This window comes from Phyllostomus hastatus, unplaced genomic scaffold (assembly GCF_019186645.2).
Source record: "Phyllostomus hastatus isolate PE091 unplaced genomic scaffold, TTU_PhHast_1.1 phas_scaffold_46, whole genome shotgun sequence".
NCBI lineage: Eukaryota > Metazoa > Chordata > Mammalia > Chiroptera > Phyllostomidae > Phyllostomus > Phyllostomus hastatus.
Window position 1 is genome coordinate 5,529,029 of NW_025334032.1, and position 21,817 is coordinate 5,550,845.

The 21,817-nt window shown below is 35.1% G+C and overlaps 1 protein-coding gene across 1 annotated transcript in view; it reads left to right on the forward strand.

Annotated features, from left to right (window-relative positions):
- Positions 1-21,253, forward strand: part of TM9SF2 (transmembrane 9 superfamily member 2) — an 83,220-nt gene extending 61,967 nt beyond the window's left edge. The window contains exons 13-17 of the mRNA XM_045821668.1: positions 2,385-2,544; positions 12,100-12,251; positions 13,431-13,542; positions 16,759-16,930; positions 20,574-21,253. Of these exons, the coding sequence (XP_045677624.1) occupies positions 2,385-2,544; positions 12,100-12,251; positions 13,431-13,542; positions 16,759-16,930; positions 20,574-20,641 (664 nt within the window). The 3' untranslated portion in view covers positions 20,642-21,253. The remainder of the gene's footprint in view (positions 1-2,384; positions 2,545-12,099; positions 12,252-13,430; positions 13,543-16,758; positions 16,931-20,573) is intronic.
- Positions 21,254-21,817: the final 564 nt, after the last annotated feature.

A 21,817-nucleotide genomic window follows, 5' to 3' on the forward strand; every position in this document is an offset into this window, starting at 1 on the left:
CTACACTTCCTTACTCTGTTTTCTCAACAGTCATTTACAGGGTAAACCCATGTCATCCTGTCTTTTTTTCTTCTGTCATTTTAGTGAACTTCTCTCGAAGATTACTAGTGATGTTACTTTCAAATCTAGAAATTATTTTCACTATCTTTACCTGTCTCCATTGTCTAACATTGGAATACCTTCTCCTTGAAACCCCTTCCTTTTTTGGCTTTGTAGAAATTGTCCTATGGCTGTTCCTTTACATCTCTGAACAACCCTTCTCTGATCTTCATTTTACTTCAAAAATAGGTGTTCACCAGTAGGATGGTGAGGTAAGCAGAGGGATAGAGAGAGCCAACAACCCAAGTTCCTGGAGAGAGGGAAATTGGTGTTCACCTAGGAAAAGGATGTTTTAATACTATAAAATTGATTCATATGATTTTATACAGATAAACACCTGCATATAATTATTATAGTAGACACAACAAAATGGCATTTGATAATATTAAACGTTGTTTCCAGATTTAAAAAGAATTTAATGGCCTGGCTGGTGTGGTTCAATGGATTGAGTGCCAGCCTGTGAACCAAAAGGTTGCCAGTTCAGTTCTAGGTCAGGGCACATGCCTGGGTGGTGGGCCAGGGCCCCAGTTGGAGGCATGCGAGATACAACCAATTGATGTTCTTTCACCACACATCAGTGTTTCTCTCCCTCTCTTTCTCCTTCCCTTCCCCCCTCTCTAAAAATAAATAAATAAAAATTAAAAAAAATTTTTTCAAAAAAGAATTTAATGGAGAGCCCTGAATGGTGTGGCTCAGTGGACTGAGCGCTGGCCTATGAACCAAACGGTCGCTGGTTCAATTCCCAGTTAGGGCACATTCCTGAGTTGCGGGCCAGGTTCTCTGGTGCAGGGCACTTGAGAGGCAACCACATATTGATGTTTCTCTTTCTCTCTTTCTCCCTCCCTTCTCCTCTCTCTAAAAATAAATAAATAAAATCTTTTTTAAAAAACACATTTAAGAAAAGCATTTAATGGAGAGGAAAATGGTTTCTTGTATTAATAAAATTCTCATCTCTATTTCAAATCCAACAATCATTTAATGATGAAACACTAGAAATACTTTCATTAAATCACTTTTATGGCTTCAGTTTAGCATGAAACAAGGAATACATTTCAAAAGTTGGAGATCATATTATTGGTGGCATATTGTATACGGAGAACATCAACAAATTTCAGCTATATAAAATTTGTAGAGTCAATAAGAGTTTGCCAAAATGGCTAGATGTCAGCTGTTATTCCAAGATCATGAATACCGCCAATAGCAAATAACATATTTTAATGCTAGTGGTAGTTTTGTGGGAACAGGAATCTACTTACAGGAGTATTAGCAACAGAAAACCTTTATAATATCCTGAAATAACTCCTCAAAATAGGCATAATCCATATTATGGCCAGTCTACATTGCTTAACTAGTAAGAGATACAAATTCGCCATGATACTTGATAAGAAAACTTAGTATCGTGAAGGAGTTTGGAAATGGCCCATGGCTAGCAAGACAGAGAACACAGAAACAGACCATGTATATATGGAAGCATGCTAGATGAAGGGAGAAAAATTCTGTTCTTATCTCACACACATGGAATCAGCTCTAGGTGGATTAAAATCAAAATGTATTCTAACAGGTATAATAACTAGATGATGATACAGAGGGGTATCTTCATGATCCCAGTTTAGGAAAGGCTTTCTTCTCTTGAACAAGTTACCCAAAGGATAAAGGAAAAAAAAATTGATGACTTTGGTAACATTAAAAATTATGCAGGTTACATAGAAGTGATTATAGTAAGATTACAGTCATGTTTTTGAAAATGTACTCATAGAAAAAAGACTGAAAAGAAATAAAGTACACATATTCAAATGTTTGGGTTCATCAAAAGCCATAAACTGGGAGAACAAGATACTTAACAAGGAGTTAGTTGATGGAGTGTATGAATAGCTGACATATGTGACTTTTCAAAAGCCATGCAACAGAAATGACAAAATAAGCAGTGGATTTAACCAGTAAGTCACAAAAGGTAAGACCTTAGAAGCCAACAAATACAGGATACTCAGATGCAGTTGTCAATAGGAAATGAAAATTAAAACAACAAATCTGACAATCTCTGGCATAATGAAAATATGTAGAGAAACTTTCAGTAGCTGCTCGCAGGAATTTAAGTCAGGCAAAACGAATCTGAAGAGTAATTATGCAATTTCTTCTGAAGTTTTAAATTCACATTCCTCGTGACTCAGCAGTTTTACTTTCTTCGTATGTAACACAAAAATTGTGATATTATATTCATATGATTGCTGCTATTTCATTTTTCTTCTAACTCAAGTTTTACTTTAAAAGCCTATTTTGTCTTTCAGGATTGTATTTGCTGACTTCTTTATAATGAATCTGATTCTCTGGGGAGAAGGATCTTCAGCAGCTATTCCTTTTGGAACACTGGTTGCCATATTGGCCCTTTGGTTCTGCATATCTGTGCCTCTAACATTTATTGGTGCATACTTTGGTTTTAAGAAGAATGTAAGTTTAACTTATTCAAATGAATTTCAACTGTGCAAACTAGCATATGCCACCTTAAAAGATACATGTCTAAAACATATAAACTTGTTCTGTGGGATCTGGAATTCACAGAAGATTGATGACTTTGAAGTTTCATGGCAATTATTGTTTAAAAAGTTGTACATACGTAGGAGTGTAGTAGAGAGATTATAAATATAAACTTAGATTTCAAAGTTCTCTAGGTAAGTGGAAACTAATATAAATTAATAGGAAATGAAAATCAAGTTTAAGCTAATCAAAATTTTGAAACTTTGACATTAAAATAAATTATTTTCCTACTTTTTATTTTAACCTTAATGTATGTATGTTTTTTCCTTAGCAATAAATGTTTCTAGTGTGCATTACTTAACTAAGTAACCAAGTGTATGGGTTAAGAAGTAAAGTTGTAAAAGAGGTGACTATAAATTAAAGCTAGCAACTTTTAAAATAAAAATTGCTTTATAATAAATATTTTTAAAATTATTTATTATTTATTGTTCAGTTTCAGTTGTCCCACCTTTTTCCCCATTGCTCACCCCATCCTACCACCCAACTACCACAGTCAGTCACCCCCATTGCCCGTGTCCATCAGTCCTCTATTCCTGTTCCTTTGCTTGCCCCTTCCTCTTCTTTCTCCATTGTCTCCCTTCCCCCTGCCCAATGGTCACTGTTAGTTTGTTCTTTATTTCCGGGTCTCTCGTTCTATTTTGCATATTTGTTTGTTGTGTTGATTAGGTTCCACTTTACAGGTGAGATCATATGGTATTTGTCTTTCACTGCCTGGCTTATTTCATTTAGCATAATGCTCTCCAGCTCCATCCACGCTATCATGAAGCGTAGGGGTTCTTTCTTTTTGCTGAGTAGTATTCCATTGTGTAAATGGACCACAATTCTTTGATCCACTCATTTACTGATGTGCACTTAGGCTGTTTCAAGCTCTTGGCTATTGTAAATAACACTGCTATGAACATTGGGATGCATAGGTTCTTTTGAATTGTTGATTCAGTATTCTTAGGTTTAGTCCCAGCAGTGGGATAGTTGGATCAAAAGACATTTCCATCTTTAGTTTGTTGGGGTTTATTTTTTAAGATTTTATTTATTTAGGGGAGGTCGAGGGGGTGGACTGGGATGGGGGTAAAAGGGAGAAAACTGTACTTGAACAACAATTAAAATAATTTTTAAAAGATTTTATTTATTTATGTTTTAGACATGGAAAAGGGGGGAAAAGACAGGGAGAGAAACATCAGTGTGTGGTTGCCTCTTACGTGCCCCCTACTGGCAACCTGGCTGGCAGCCCAGGTTTGTGCCCTACATTGGGAATCAAACCAGTGACTCTTTGATTCAAAGGCCAGCACTCAACCACTGAGCCACACCAGCCAGTGCACCATCTTTGGTTTTTTGAGGAACTTCCATACTGTTTTCCACAGTGGCTGCACCAGCCTGCATTCATGTAAACAGTGTACTAGAGTTCCCTTTTTTCCACAACCTCACCAGCATTGGTTGTTTGGTGATTTGTAAATCATGGCCATTCTGACTGGTGTGAACTGGTATCTCATTGTGGTTTTAATTTTCATATCTCTAATGGCTAGTGATGTTGAGTATTTGTTCATGTGTCTATGGGACCTCTATATGTCCTTCTTGGAGAAGTATCTGATCAGGTGATTTGCCCATTTTTTAATTGGATTGCTTGTCTTCCTGGTGTGGAGTCGTGAGGTCTTTATATATTTTAGAGATCAAACCCTTGTCCAAGGTATCAATGGCAAATGTGTTTTCCCATATAGTTGGTTTCCTTGCCACTTTGTTGATGTTATCTTTAGCTGTGCAGAAGCTATTTAGTTTGATGTAGTCCCATTTGTTTATTCTTTCCTTTATATCCCTTGCCCTAGGTGATATATCTTTGAAAATATTGAGACATACAATATTGATATTTTCCCACCTATGTTTTCCTCTAGGACTTTTATGTTGTCATGATTTATATTTGTCTTTTATCCATCTTAAGTTTACTTTTGTGTATGGTATAAGTTGGTCATCTAGTTTCATTTTTTTGCATGTACTTGTCCAAATCTCCCAACATCATTTATTGAAGAGGCTATTTTTACTACATTTTACTACATGTTCCTGCCCCCTTTGTCAAATATTAACTGAACTCTATTGACATGGGTTTATTTCTGGGCTCTCTGTTCTGTTTCTGTTCTTATGCCAGTACCAGACTGTGCTTTGATTACAATGGCCTTATAATATAGTTTGGTATCAGGCATTTTGATCCCTCTCCTACTTTTTACTTTCTCAATTGCTGAGGCTATTCAGGGTTGTTTATGTTTCCATAATAAAATTTTGAAATATTTGTCCTATATCTGTGAAATATGTCATTGGTATTTTAATAGGGATTGCATTGAATCTATAGATTGCTTTGAATAGTATGGACATTTTGATGATGTTATTGCTTACAATCCATGAACACAGGAATATGCTTCCATTTATTTGTGTCTTCCTTAATTTCTTCAGTGTTGTGTATGTGTAGTTTTCTGAGTACAGGTCTTTTACTTCCTTCGCTAAGTTTATTCCTATGTATTTTATTTATCTTGTTGCTAAAGTAAATGGGATTTTTTTCTAATAACTGTTTCTTTTTTTATCTAATTTCTGTTTCTGATATTTCATTGTTGGTATACAAAAATGCCTTTGATTTCTGAATGTTGACTTTATATCTTGCCATTTTCCCAAATTCATTTATTAGGTCAGGTAGTTTTTTGGTGCAGTTGACAGTGTCTTCTATGTACACTATCATGTCATCTGCAAACAGTGACAGCTTTACTTCATTTCCAATTTGGGTGCCTTTTATTTCTTTTTCTTGTCTGATTGCTTTGGCTAGAAATCCCAGTACTATGTTGAATAGAAGTGGTGAAAGTGGACACCCTTGACTTGTTCCTGATCTTAGTGGGAAAGCTTTTAGTTTTTGCCCATTGAATATAAGGTTGGCTGTATGTTTCTTGTACATGGCCTTTATTATTATTATGGTGAGGTATGCTCCCTGTACTCCCACTTTGCTGAGTGTTTTTATCATAAATGGCTGCTATACTTTATCAAATGCTTTTTCAGAATCTATTGATATGGTATGGATATGATCATGTGGTTTTTGTCTTTCCTATTGTTTATGTGGTGCATTACACTTACTGATTTGCGAATATTGAACCTTCTTTTCATCCCTGGGATGAATCCCACTTTATCATGGTGTGTGATCTTTTTAATGTACTACTGGATCCAATTTGCCAATATTTTTTTTTCAGGATTTTAGCATCTATGTTCATCAGCAATATTGGCCTGTAGTTTTCTTTTTTTGTTGTGTCTTTATCTGGTTTTAGAATTAGGATAATACTGGCCTCATAAAAAGAATTTGGGAGTCTTCCTTCTTCTTGGATTTTTTGGAATAGTTTGAGAAGAATCAGGTTAGCTCTTCTGTAAATGACTGGTAAAATTCTCTGTGAATCCATCTGTCCCAGGGCTTTTGTGTGCCAGGAGTTTTTTGATTACTGCTTCAATTTTACCAGCTGATACCAGTCTATTCAGGCTTTTTGCTTCTTCTTGACTCAGTCTTGGAGGATTATATGTTTCTAGAAATTTGTCTATTTTGCTCAGGTTTTCAAATGTCTTGGCATACAGTTTTTCATAGTAATTTCTTAACATTCCTTTGTATTTCTGTGGTATCAGTTGTAATTTCCCCTCTTTCATTTCTGATTTTATTTGCATCATCTCTCTTTTCTTGATGACTCTGCTGAAAGGCTTGTTAATTTTGTTTATCCTTTCAAAGAACTAGCTCCTAGATTTTTTTGATCCTTAGAATTGTTCTTTTAGTCTCCACGTCATTTAATTCCACTGTGATCTTGATTATTTCCTTCCTCTTGCTCTGGATTTTGTTTGTTAATGTTCCTCTGGTTTTTATAGATGTAGGGTTAGGTTGTTTAGTTGAAATTTTTCTGTCTTTTTTAGGTAGGCCTGTATTACTATGAACTTCCCTGTCAGGAATGCCTTCACTGTGTCTCATAGGTTTTGGATTGTTGTGTGTTCATTTTCATTTCAGAAACTTTTTGATTCTTCCTTGATCTCATTGTTTACCCATTCATTGTTTAATAACATATTATTCAGTGTCCATGTATTTGATTGTTTTTAAGTTTTTCCCTGAGTTTGGTTTCTAGTTTCAACCATTGTGATCTAAGAAAATGCTTGATGTGATTTCAATTTTCTTTAATTTGTTGAGGCTTGTTTTGTGTCCTGTCATGTGGTCTGTCTTTGAAAATGTTCCATGAAATGTAACATTGCTTCTTTGGGGTGAAAGGTTCCATATATATTGATTAAGCCCATTTTATCTAGCGTGTAGTTCAGTGCCACAGTGTCCTTGTTGATACTCTAATTGGATGATCTATCCATTTTTGACAGTGGGGTGTTAAAATCCCTTAGTATAAGTGTATTGCTGTCTATACCTTTCTTGAAGTCCTCCAGGGTTTTCTTTATATGTTTGGGTGCTCCTATGTTGGATGCATGTATGTTTATAATGTTTATAGCTTCCTGATGGATTTGTCCCTTTAGAATTATGAAACGGCCTTCTTTGTCTCTTTTTATGGCTTGTTTTGAAATCTATTTTGTGTAAGTATTACTATTCTGGCTTTTTTTCTTTTTTCTCGTGAATTTGCTTGGAATATTTTTTCCCAACCCTTCACTTTCTGTCTGTCTAGGTCTTTTGTTCTGAGGTTGGTCTCTTGTAGACAACATATATTCGGATTATGTTTTCTTATCCATTTAGCTACCCTGTGTCTTTTGATTGGATCATTTAATCCATTTACATTTAATGTTACTACTGAAAGGTACTTATTCATTCCCATTTTTCCTTTTGTACCTGTGTTCCTCTTTCTCTCACTGTATCCCTTCATCTTCTTAAAGCAGTCCATTTAGCATGTCTTACAATGCTTGTTTGCTGTAGGTTTATTTTTGTAACCTTCTTTTGTCTGGGAAACTCATTATTTTGCCTTCCATTTTGAATGACAGCCTTACTGGGTATTAGCAGTTGGTTGCAGGCCTTTGCTTTTCATTACTTGGAATATTTCTTGCCATTCCCTTCTGGCTTGTATTGTTTCTGTTGCAAAATCAGCTCCTAGCCTTATTGGAGCTCCTTTGTATGTTACTGTTTCTCCCTTACTGCTTTTCAAATTCTCTCTTTGTGTTTAAAACTTGGAATTTCAATTATGATGTGTCATAGAGTAGTAGAACCCAAACAAGTTGGGTTCAACTTGTTTGGGACCCTCTGTGCTTCCTGCACTTACGTGGCTTTTCCCCTTTCCAAGTTAGGGAAGTTTTCTGTCACTTTTTTTTCAGACAGGTTTTCTATCCCTTGCTCCATTTCATCTCCTTCTGGTATTCCTATTATTCGAATGTTGTTATGTTTAATGTTGTCCTGAAGTTCCCTTAAGCCTTCCTCATATTTTCTGAGTCTTTTTTCATGCTGTTGCACTGCGTAGGTATTTCTTTCTACCTTGTCTTCCAGCTCACTAATTTGGTCTTCTGCTTCATCCAGCCTGTTTGTAGTTTCTTCTAGTGTATTTTTAATTTCAGATGTTGCATTCTTAATTTCTTCCTGGTTCTTGTTTATAGTTTCTATTTCCTTTTTCATGCTGTTGTAGTGCCCCCTCAGTTCCTTCTAGTTGTCACTGAGTTTCTTGAGTATTTTTATAACTTTTTTTTTTTTAATGCTATGTCTGATAGTTTGCTTGCCTCCATTTCATTTAGCACTTTTACTGGGGATTTTTCTATTCCTTTTGATTGTGGGTTCTTTCTTCGTCTCCTCATTTAAGAGACTGTTTTTGTTTTGTGATTCTAGATGCTCTGCTTTGCCAGCTATCTTTGTAGAGTGAACGTCTGTGGAAGGAGTTCTGTGGGACTCAGTGTTGCAGTCTCTTTGATATCCTTATCTGAATGTTTTAGGGTTGCTCTTTCTTCCATTTTTGTGGGCTGTCTTGTTGTAGTTGGGTTTTTCTTGTTGGTGGCTCCTGTGTTGGTAGGTTCTCCCCTCCAGCGGACTTACTGTTTGTCACAACTCCCACCTTGTCTTGTATGCTGTTGTACAGGTGTTGATTAATAAAGCAGTATACCAGACAACTGAACCTACCCCAGCAAAAAGAACCCTCCCCCACCACATCAGCAATCTCAACCACAATTGAACAAAGATTAATAAAGATGAAGAGAGATTACAGTATTAGAAGCTATGACAAAGGGAATATGAGATGACTAAATGAGGGGAAAATGTTATTGAGTGGTAAGAAGAAGGAGAATTGATAAGAATAGGGATAGAACTGGGGCAAAGAAAGGGAGAGAACAAAATTTAAAATGTAAATAAAACATGAAGGGGTGATAGGAACAAGGAGGGTAAGAAGAGGGAAGAGTATACTATGAGGTTTGAAGTAAAATTGAAAAGCTATTAGACCGACAGCGTGAAAATTGCCAAACAACCGCAGCAGGGTCAATAGCAACGACAGCTGACTGAAGCTTAATAAAGGGGAACAGGAATAAGAATGTTGTATAAAAGCAAAAAGTGAATATGAGATGTCTACAGTAAAGAAAAATGATTTTGAGAGGCTGGGGGAAGCAAACTAATAAGAATACAGGGTAAAGTCCAGGTTGAGAAAGGGAGTAGGGGAATAGAAATGAAATAAAATTCCTCACTCAACTGATCAGGGACAGGGGGAAGGCAAAACGGAGTAAGATGGGTGGGGCAGAGTATTTTATTGGATTTAAAATACAAACAAATAGTGAACAGATCAGAGTTCCATTGGAGAAGTACATCAATAACCATGGTATTTCGCCCACCTAGCCATTGTTTATAAAAGGTGAAAAATAAATAAAACTCTTGTTAGAGGGTGAAAAGAATGTGAGCTGACTTAAGAAAGAAGAGTGCTTATGCAAGATTAGATGGAGGAGAAATAGTAAGATTAAGAGATAGGAACATGGCTCAGTGTGAGAGAAAATAAAAGTTTACGCAACAGTAATAAAGCTCAGGAATATGGTAAAATGGATTAAAACCAGAGAAGGGTGCTGTGTGGGATTTGGAATAACAATAGTATGATATTGTATGATCTGAATAAAAAGTAGAAGACCAAAAGTTGTGAGTTACTTGGAATACAAGTGAAGCGAAAGAAGAAAAATTTAAATGCAGTATGAAAGGGAAATATCAAACCAAAAAACTAAAAAGAAGAGAAATAAAAATGCAAGTTCTGATGAAGAGCGAGGTGAAATTTGTCTCAGCTGTTGGTGCTTGCCTTCTAACTTGTTTCTGGATCCATCTCTGGTTTTCTCTCAGGTCCAGGTCTTACTGTCCTACTCTTGGGGGTGGGGTGGGGGAAGCAGCTGTTTATCATTAAGCCTACCCAGCCTTTTTTGTAGGTCTTCCTAGCTCCTACACAGGGTGGGGGGTTGAGGTCCATTTTCCCTTTCCTGATGGTTCTGAAAGGATGGGGGCTCTGTCTGGGCTACAATAATCACAGGTACCCATTTTCCAGCCCACATTATCAGAGCACTGTGCTGCCCGCACTCTATTTTGCACAGTTGCACGCTGGGTTGGAGCCAATAAACCACCTCACTTTGCACACCTTTGATCAGTCCGTGAGGTGCACTGAATGGGAGCAAATTGCCCTCACTGGTCTAGTAGGTGTGCATGCGTGGTCCCTGCCCTGTGTGCCTGTCAGTCCCCTTTTGAAAAGTCTCGGTGCCACTGCCTCTCTGAGCCACTGACCGGGTTTCCACACACTCCAAACCTCTGGCAAGTCCAGAGTCTGTCTGGGTCACAGCCAGTCCTGGCCCACCTCTTCTCCCAGCTCCAGTTATTGCCAGGATCCCTGCTCTCTGGCACTGTCCTGGCCAGCAACCTCCACCCCAGCTTGGGTGTGCCGTCAGCTGTATGTGTGTTGCTGCCTTTCCCACCCCCCAAGCGACTTTACACGTTCAAGTGTCTCCTGGCAAGGGTCTGGGATTTCCCTCCCCTGGGAGGAGATGTAGCCTCTAGGCTCCTATAACTGACCTGGCTCTCCTCTGTTGTCGTGGGGTGGCAGCTGCACTTCTGAGGACCTTCCCAGTCTGCCTTTAAAACTTCCTTACCGCCCATTTTGAAGTGTCCTGTGCGCACTTTGGCTTCCAAACTTAGCTAAGATTCTGTTGGCTGCTCAGTTTGTTCTTCAGAAGATCAGCTAAGGGTCCCAGTTGGGTGCAGGAGCAAGTGGTCTCAGTTCTCACCTACTCCTCTGCCATCCTCTGCTTTATAATAAATTGAATATAGCTTACCTGCTAACACTTGGTTTTAAGAAAGATTATAATCAAGGGTCACTTCCTCCCTCCCTTGCCTTATCTTTTGCCACCTCTGCTATCCTCTTCTATCATCAGGCTAAGAAGAAAATGACAATTTATTTTTCAGTGTCTTTCTCCAACTTCCGTATTCTTGCTCTTCTCTGAAAATATTCAGTCCACAAGGTTAAAAGAAATAATGTATTATAGTACACTTCGTGAGGCAACCTGGAGTGCTTTGGAAGAAACCGTCATTGCCTCATAGTCTCCACTGTACCTACCATGCCAGTCTAATAAAAGATTTTTCAATTATTTATCATTTTATTTAATTTATGATTTAATATCTATATAGCATAAGTAGTAAACTGACAGTTTGAAATTTTTTAAACAACATAGATAAGGACTTAAAATTCTAAAAATATAAAAAAGATATATAATGATTTTATGAAAATATATATATTCATAGAATCATATATATGTATAAAAATGTAGTCCATGAAAGTATAATCTCAGTGAGACAAGTTTTACATTTTGATGTATCATCACAAAAACTTCAGAAGTATGTTTTGAACTTTTTTGTAAGAAAATTAATTTCTACGTGTGTGCCCTTTTTTTCCCACTCATATAACTATATTTAGGTACTTTAGATTCTAGTTATTTTTATACTGTCATGTGTATTATGAAAGAGATAATAATTGAGAACATTATTTATACCTTATGGTAATAAAGCTTTATATAGCCATTCATTGTTGTCTTCATGTTCTTGAGTCTTAGTAAAATTGAGCAATTTTAATAAAGATGGCATTGCCCATCTCCCAATAAAAATACATTGATAATAATTTCAGAACCAGCTAATTTCTTACAGTGAATATATATTTAAAAAGGAAAACCTAACTCTACTTTTTTATTAACTATTTTTTTCTAAGTACTATATTATCTTCTGTATATTCATTCTTAGTGTAAAGCCACTAGTCAGTGGATAACTGCTGGTGACAGTGGCTTGTTCCAGTAGACAGACAGTATTTCACCTAGTGTCTGGTTTGTTGCTTCTAAATACAGATTTCCCTTTGATGACTTAAGTAGACTTGTATTGCCATTAGCATCAGCATGGAAGCTGAAAAAAAAAACAGGCAAATAACCTAGTACAGAGAAGTTTTTAAATAGATATATAATTATAAATTCTTTCTTTTTTTTCTTGCATTTTTTTTCTTACCGAAGGCCATTGAACACCCAGTTCGAACCAATCAGATTCCACGTCAGATTCCTGAACAGTCCTTCTACACAAAGCCATTGCCTGGTATTATCATGGGAGGAATTTTGCCCTTTGGATGTATCTTTATACAGCTTTTCTTCATTCTGAATAGTATTTGGTAAGCTAAGGACTAAGTCCTCTTATTCCCATTACCGCTATATGTAGTACTAGCTTTCTCATTTTGTTTCCTGGGTTATTACTTATATTTTACAAATGTAAACCATTCTCTAATAATCAGAAGTCTTAAGAGGAAGAGGGTTGCTGGTGGAGGTGAGGGAAAGGGGAAAAAGCGAGGACAAACTGTAATAACATAAACAATAAAATAAAATTTTAAAAAATCTTATGAACCAAAAGGTTATTTTATTTTTTATGTGAAAAAAAAATAATAATGATACACACCTATTATTAATTGAGGGCTTATTAATTCCTCCTCTTCTCAGATGTCTATGAGGTGGTTACTATCCACATTTCACAGGGATTAAAATGAGGTTTTGAAAGTTAAGTAATTTATGTGTCACAGTTACCATGTAACAAAAATTGTTTCCAAACCTCTGTTCTTAAATAAGTAATTTGTACTGCTTCAGAGAAGATAACTCTGAGCTCCTGATGGAGGAGTTTCAAGCAAGCATTGGAGGAAGATTCGAGCTAGCTAAGCTTTCAGAGTCCTTTCTTATCCCAAGTTCTTTATTCTCTGATTTCTTATTTGCGTGGAAAATCTCATAGTGGTAATTTTGATCCACTCTACAGGGTATACAAATTGCAGTATATTATAATAGTTTTTTTATCACATTGACATATTTTAAAGAAAGTATCAAGGTTCAATGAGCATAAAGTGAGAACTAAATTAGAACTTTTTAATGATCAGAACCTCTTTCCTTCTGATTGTTATAATGTTTTCCAAATTCAACTGATTTTATCATATGTGATAAGAAACTACCATATATATACTAAATGTATATACACTAAATGTGACCATTTATTAGTTTGGGTCTGTCTTTTCATTAATTTTTTTATCAAATTTGTCAGACTCACCAGTAGACAAGTAGATTAAGCATATTTGAATTAATAAGAGTTTCAGGCTCTACCTGAGTAGGAAGGCAAAGTCCATGACTTTGCCGTATCTCTTCTCCCCTGCCCCATCCCCACCACATCACCATCTAAACCTGTGTGAATTTGTCATCTTTGATTAGTTGAGAAAAAAAGCAAACATTTTCAGTTGAAGGAAAATGAAAAGACTGTGTCATTTACTGTGTCAGAGAAAATATTTATACTTTCATTTTGATATGTTTGACTATAGGTCACACCAGATGTATTATATGTTTGGCTTCCTATTTCTGGTGTTTATCATTTTGGTTATTACATGTTCTGAAGCAACTATACTTCTTTGCTATTTCCACCTATGTGCCGAGGTATGTATTTAGTAATATTCGCTTATGTTAATTTGTATACAGTGTTTATAATTTTGACATGAGGCTGAAACTATTCATTGAAATAATTTTTGTTGATACGTATTAAGACAGAAATTGACCTGTATTTCTAAGTCAAATGTCACCCTCTTTAGAATTGAATTAAAATTGTATATCTGTTCAGATAGTATTTACTTTGAGCTTAACTTTAAAATGCCAATTTCCTAAGAATAGCATGTCATGCAGAATTTTTATTTTTTGGTTTTTGAATGTCTGGCTTAATATTTCTTTTGTGACATACTTCTAGACCAAAAATTTAGGAAAAATAAACAGATTTTAAGTGGAAAATGTATTAAAATATTACATTGTAATGAACGATATTTGTGGCAACCTGGCAAAAATGATATCCTTATGTAATAGGTAGAGTTGCTGTCTAAAGATTTAGAGTGTGTTAAGTAATTCTTTTATAAGTTATTTTCTATACAGGATATAAAAATCTAACTTTGTTAAACTTTAGATGCTTTTTTTAAAAATCGAAGTTAGCCCTGGCCGGGTGGCTCAGTTAGAACCATCCTGTACACCAAAAGGTTGTGGGTTCAACTCCTAGCCAAGACACAGATGTAGGTTTCAGGTTCGGTCATGAATCAGGGCATGTACAGGAGGCAACCAATCGATATTTCTCACATTGATGTTTCTTTCTCTCTAAAAATTGGTTAAACATATCTTTGGGCAAGGATTAAAGAAACATTTTTTTAATTGAGGTTAAATTCAGATAACATAAAATCAACTCTTTTAAAGTGAGTATATCATTGGCACTTACTACATTTACATCGTTGCATAACCACCACCTCCATCTAGTTTCAAAATATTTTTATCACCCCCCACCATAAACAAAATTCCATGTCCATTAAGCAGGTACTTCCTACTCTGCTCTTCCTCTGCCTCAGACCCTGCAACTACCAGTCTGCTTTTGTTTCTATGGATTTACTTATTTTGTATATTTCATATAATTGTGTAGCCTTTTGGGTCTGGCTTCTTTACTTAGCAGACTGTTTTCAAGGTTCAACACATTGTAACAAGTATCAGTACTTGATTTCTTTTTACAGCTGAATAAATACTCCATTGTATAGCTATACCCCAATTTGTTTATTCATTGATGAACATTAGGTTTGTTTCTCCCTTTTGGCTATTGTGAATAGTACTGCTATGAACATTCATGAACAAATATGTGAATACCTGTTTTAAATTTTGAGGCGTATACATGTAGAAGTAGAATTACTGAGACATGTGGTAATTCTCCATTTAACTTTTTGAGGAAGCTCCAAACTGTGGTTTCCACAGTGGCTGCAATATTTTACATTGCTGCCAACAGTGCATAAGGGTTCCAATTTCTCCATGTCCTTGCCAACACTATTATTTTTCCTTTTTTAAAGTTATAGCCATCCTAGTGTGTGTGAAGTAATACCTCATTGTGGTTTTCCATTTCCCCAGTGGCTAATAATGTTCAGCATCTTTTCTTTTGTTTGTTGACCATCTGTATATCTTATTTGGAGACATGTCTACTCTGTTTACCCATTTATAAATTGGGTTGTTTATCTTTTTGTTCAGTTGTAAGAGTTCTTTATATATTCTGATACTAGACCTTTACCAAATACATGATTTGCAAATATTGTTTCCATTCTGTAAGTTGTCTTTTTACTTTTTTGATGATGCCCCTTATATGAACATTTTAATTTTGATGAAGTCTCATTTTATCTATTTTTTTTCTTTTGTTGCCATATCGAAGATATCATTGCTAAATCTAAGGTTATGAAGAGTTACCTTTATGTTTTCTTCTAAGTGTATAATTTTAGCTCATATGTTTAGATCATTGATTGATACATTTGCAGTTAATTTTTGTGTATGTTATTAGTTAGAGGTCTGACTTCATTCTTTTGCATGTGGATATCCAGTTTCCCAGCACCATTTGTTGAAGAGACTATTATTTCCTCATGGAATGGTCTTGGCAAAGTTGTTGAAAATTCATTGACCATAGACGTATGGGTTTATTTCTGGATTCTCAATTTTATTCCAGTGGTGTATACACTATCCTTGTGCTAATACCACCCTGTTGGGCTAAGCCCCCCAACTTTGTTCTTCTTTTTGAAGATTATTTTAGCTATTCAGGGCCCCTTGCAATTACATATGAATTTGAGGATCGACTTTGCCATTTCTGAAAAAAAAATGATCATAGGGATTGCATTGAATTTGTAATCACTTTGGAGAAAATTTTCATCTTAACAATATTAAGTCTTCTATGAACACGGGATGTCTTTCCACTGATTTCAGTCTCCTTTAATTTCTTTTACCATTGTTTTGTAGTTTTCAGTGTATAAGTCTTTCACGTCTTTAGTTAAATTTATTCCTCAGTATTTTATTCTTTTGGAGCTGTTGTAAATGTTTTTTATTTTTTGTTTTCCCGTTTTTGGATTGTTTATTGCTGATATATAAAAACATAACTGACTTTCATGTTGATTTTGTATCCTATAACATTGCTGAGTTTGTTTATTAGCTATGGTAATTTTTGTGTGTGGATTCTTTTGTATTTTTAATCTTGGTATGCTTTTAAAATATATTTATTTTTCACATATTCAAAAGGGTAGGAGAGGTAGTGAAGTACCGTATTTCTTTCGCAGTATCTCCTGCTAAGCTGAGCTATACGCTACTTTACGTAAAAGAACTGTTTCAAAAACTTACCTTGTTTAAATTATGATAGTAATAACTGAAAATGGATTTCATCTAGGCCTTAATAGACTTAATTTTCTTCCTAACATAGTTGTCTAGACTATAAGATAAGTAGTATTAATTTTGAACTGTGTAAATGTAAGTAAACTATGTAAGTAAGCAAAAAATGTATTGCTGTTCTTTGGGAAGCATACATTTTAAAATACATTTTAATGCTTCATTATTCATTGTTTATAAACTGTTTAAGATTTTTCCATATGTTTTTAGCTAGTGTTTAAGCAGTTCAACCAAAGATAAGGGATGCTTCTTAGCCCTTTTAGTGAGGAGGGAAATTGACAAAATTCAGTAGGAGCAAAATACTGAAATCTCTAACAAAAATTAGGTTCTGGAGGTTATTTAATTTATTTATGTTTGTTTAGTATCTTTATTTTGGTACATGTTATCTATTAATTGGAAAGTAATTCTTGTTCTTTAATTTTTTTCCTTTCTACTTAGGATTATCATTGGCAATGGCGTTCATTCCTTACTAGTGGCTTTACTGCAGTTTATTTCTTAATATATGCAATACACTACTTCTTTTCAAAACTGCAAATTACAGGAACAGCAAGTACAATTCTGTACTTTGGTTATACCATGATAATGGTTTTGATCTTCTTTCTTTTTACAGGTAAGAATTTAAATGATTGTTTTTAATTAATAAATTTTAGGCCAATTATTCAAAGTATTTATAAATATTTTCCTTACAAAACCCGTGAAGGCTGCCACTACTAAGCTCTCCTATATTTAGTCCTGAATGTAACTAAGTCCAGTCTGCCTCTCTGTGAGGTGAATATCAGTAAACCAAGGTGAGAAAGTAGAACCTAAGGGAAGACAACTAAACAGGGTCATTGTTGTGCTAAAAGCACAGGCATACCTAGACCAGTACATCTTAAGGTTTTCCTCGATAACCTTTGAATGGTACAGTCTTTGTTTTACCCATTTCAGAAATAAAGTACAAAGCTCTAGCTAACTAAGTTAAAAAGTAAAGTAAAAATTTGGAAGTTAAAGTCCAGATGAGATTGAGAATAAATGATATTAAGAAAAGATAATCATAGGACATTTCTTATTCAAGAAATTTTTAACCACAAGTTTGTATCTCCGCTTTAAAATTCAAGTACCTCTTGGGATATAGTATACTGTATATTATATTGATATTTATATATGTATTTTTCTCTATCTGGATTAAAGTTTTCTGTATCTCAGAGTCCTGTGGATGGTTAGTAAACATGTGTGGAATGACTGAACTAAAAAAAGAAAATTGTGGGACTTTTTGTCACAAAAATGTACATCTAAAATTTATGTAAGGTTGTGGTGCATGGTATATGAGGAAATATAGGAGCCAAGAAGGGAAAAACTGTTTTTAAAAATTAGAAATATTCTACCTTTTACTTACCTGTTAACATTTAAGAGAACTAAGTAGGGTTTTGAACATCAATTCTGTATTCTAGGTCATTGGTCAGACTAAGGACATTGGTGTTTTCTAAAGTGGAGTATACCTGTTACAAAACAGACCCGGGTTGGGAGGGTGAATAATATACTATTACCAAAAGGACCCCCCCTTTTTCGCTGGGGATTCCCTGCCGGACTAGGTTCACTTTGCCCGCCGCTAGAGAAAAGATGTCTCTCAATGCCAAAGATTGGTGAAAAGGAAAGAAATTATTTATTTAAAAGTTATACAGGTTTAGAGTAATGACTTAATGTCTTCATTAAAATACTAAAGTTCTTTAGAATACCCACAGACCCACACAGTCTTTCCTTCTCCCTCTTTTCCCAGTCTGGGGTACCATATCTCAGGAAAAGAAGTAGAAGTCCATGGTTCAGGCAGCCCCTCAGTTCTGGCACCATCCACCGTGTTGCCACCACAATCTCCAGTTAATTCAAAGGCATGTGGCACCTTTCCATGGCCCACCAACAAGAGTCCTTTCACTCCTTCCAGGCAAAGTCTCTCCTGCTGCCTAAGCCACGTGGCAAAAGGGAGTACCCCAGAGTCACGTGGTCCTAACTCTCACCCATGCTGCATGGTCCCAACTCCTGCCACAGCTGTGTGGTCCCAACTCTCCAAAGCTGCATGGTCCTGACCTCTGCCCAAGCCATATGGTAATTCCCAACTCCTGGTATGGCTGCTGTACCTGGGTTTAAATCCCTGTACCAGTCTTCCTCTGCAGCCCCATTTCCAACTCCTCCCACAATCAGTTATACCTGCCAGCATTCCCTATTCTTCCATCTTTACTGGGCTGCCATAGTAAGTCCAGGCAGGCATGGCCCCATGGAGTGGAACCAATCATCTCCAAGCTCTCACTCAGGCACTGTAACCAGGGGGAGTCACATCCTGGGTTGAAGTCCCTCCCATCCCCCTGGCTCAAAGCAAGGCCACAGCTATTTAACATATCTATGCAACCAGTTAAAGGCTATAGATATGTTAAATGACCATGCCAGAGATTAGCTGCAAAGCTATTGCTATGCAAAACAGCTCTCAATGGCCCTGCTCCTTGTGTCCCATCCCCCAGCTCAGACTGGTGGGGGTGAGGACACCATATGTATATTTTTCTCTAATATTTCCTGAATGCCCTGAGTTCTGGACCCCATTACAAATCCGTATTTGGGGCCTACCCTTGGCTGCACCCTGTTACATACCCATAGTCACTTCAGGACTACAAACTCCTTATCCAAGTTCATCTGTGTTACAAAACAAAATTTTGTCACATAAAGAAAGATGTCACTTCTAGTATGTACATTATATCTATTCATATTTTAAAAAATACTTACAAGTATTTTATTAAGTACAAACTAAACTTTGTTAGGGTTGTCAGTATGGTGATAAAATGTTTTTTCTCATTTTAACATACCTTTTTGTTATCTTGAAGTTCTTAGTAAGCATTAGGTTGTTTAAATATATTTATGTTTCACCATGACTTTTCTGAAATGAACCCCAAGTTCTTCCCAAGCTGAGCTTAGTAATGACCCTTTGAATATCCAAACAGTACTATATGTCCTCCAAAACAGTGACTTGTGCATAGTAGGTACTCAGTACACGTAAGATTTAAGAATGACTATAGTAACATTTATAACTTCCCATAGTAACGTCTCACTTGACTGAGAAAATCTCCTTTAGTACTTTTTCTTTATATTATATTTAAAACGATGGTGAAAACCATTGAGACTTTAAATTTAAAACTTATAAAAGGAGTATGTATGTCCCCCATCTATTCTTATGCATGCCCACCTGTTGAGTGTTTTTGGGGGGTAATCCTGGGAAAAAAATGGTATGCCTAGTTTTTAAAAATATATTAAGCAGTTTAACAATTTAGTCTATATCCTTTTGCAAAACAGAATCTCTAAATTTATGTTTACTAAATTTTAGCATGGTGTAGTTTAAAAGAGTACTATACTTGAAGTCAGAAAAAGGGAATTTGAGTTCTGGTCCTACTTACCAGCCATGGGGCTGTTAATTACTTAATCCCTTGGAGCTTCACCCATCTAGCATTCAAATATTTTAGAATCTAGATTGATAAAGATACCTGAAAATCAAGACATATATTTTTTATGAATCATCTTATTTACTTATTTTACTTATGACTGTCTTTGTGTGTAGCTAGGACATATAAAATCATTACTGTTTAATAAGATAAATGGGCTTGTAAATTTCAGTGGTCTAGTCCAAGGATGTTACACACAGCTCACAACTCATTACAGAGCTGCTCTGTCCTCTGGTACCACGCCACCCCTTATTTTCAGTGGGGTACATCTTTGTTATTATCCTAAATATATCACTCTTAACACTTTGTAAAAAGTTTTTGAGTTATGTTATTATAGTTCTTCAAAAACTCATAACACCCAGTAACAATATCCCAATTTAATTAGTCTATGAATCTGATACTCTGCTTAAGCTATTCATATCATAACTTGAATTAATTTTAATAGCAACTTTCCATTTTATGATAAGAAAATATTCTTAAATGGGAAAGGAAAATTGTCTTTCTTTTCATCCTTTAATTTTAGTCTTTTGCATGTATTAAGAAAAATGTATTATAGAAATCTTAGATAACTTACAGTATAAAAAGTTCTTTCTGTCAATTTCTGTAGGAAATTTTACCTGACATATTTGCATATTTTTTTAAAAAGCTCATGGATCTATGGTATATTTCTGAAAGTTAATAGTTCTTAGTTTTGTGACTTTTTTTTGAGGAATCAGTCATTTTAAGTCTGTATTTTTGTGTAACTTATGATGCTTGCTTTTAAAAAAGGTTTATTTTTGTTTTCTTCTTTTATAGGAACAATTGGCTTCTTTGCATGCTTTTGGTTTGTTACCAAAATTTACAGTGTGGTGAAGGTTGACTGAAGAAGCCCAGTGTGTCCAGTTAAAACAGAAATAAATTCTTCATCATCAAAGATCTTTTTTTGTGATTACCTTGAGTTTTATCAGCATTGGCCTAGTAATCCTTCAGAAACAACATAATTCTAAATACACCTCTTTCCATATACTTGTCCCCACAAAATATGTTTTCAACACCAAAACATTTGTATTGTGATTTATTAAGTATATATTGAGTTGTTCTCAGTGAAGAGCAAATTTAAATATTATGTGTATTTGTAAATACAATAGCTATAAAATTTTCAATACTTCTAATGGCAGTAATAGAGGAGGCCATATTAAACAATATTGATGAAATGCCAGACAGTTCATTGTAAATAGGATTTTCTAGGCTCAGTAGGTGGGAAGAATTATTTTTCTTTGAAGGAATAACTTTTTATCATGGTAATTTTGAAGGATGATTCGTATGATGTGTTTATTGGGGGGAAGCATTTAAAAAAATCCTGTATTGGTTGTGATTGTTCATACCTTCTTTTCTGTGTTGACTTCATTATTCCCATGGTATTGGCCTTTTAAACTATGTGCCTCTGAGTCTTTCAATTTATAAATTTTGTTATCTTAATAAATATTGTAAAAACATCTTCATTGAATCATTACCTGTTCTGTATTCAAAGAGAATCTGTAAATAATGGTGTTTTAAAATGAGTTATATGATTTTTATCAAATTTTACTGATTTTTGTTAGTGCAGCACTTTCTGAGTTTTGATCTAAATCAAATTCCAGTGTCGGCTTTGTGACAAATCTAAAATTTTCACCATTAGATAGTAACGGAAATTTTAATCATGCATTTCTAGCGTGATAAATGAATTACGGAAGTCTAGTTGATATGGGCCCTACTACATTGTCATTTAAGATTTTACGTTTTTGACCTGTTTTTTTCCAAATACAGCACTTTTGTTGTAAAAAGTCAATTTTTATAATCAACAATGACAAAGAAATCTTCCACTTTATAATTACATTGTCTTAATTTGGATTTCACATAATTTTATTTCTTAGATTAAATAACTTTCTTTTTTATTTTTCACTATTTTCCTTCACATACGTCTGATTAATTGAAATTCATTTATGTGGAATATAGAAGTTTGGGATTTCAGAAACATTAGTCTGCGTATTTCTATGAGAATATTCATTTTGTATTTTAGG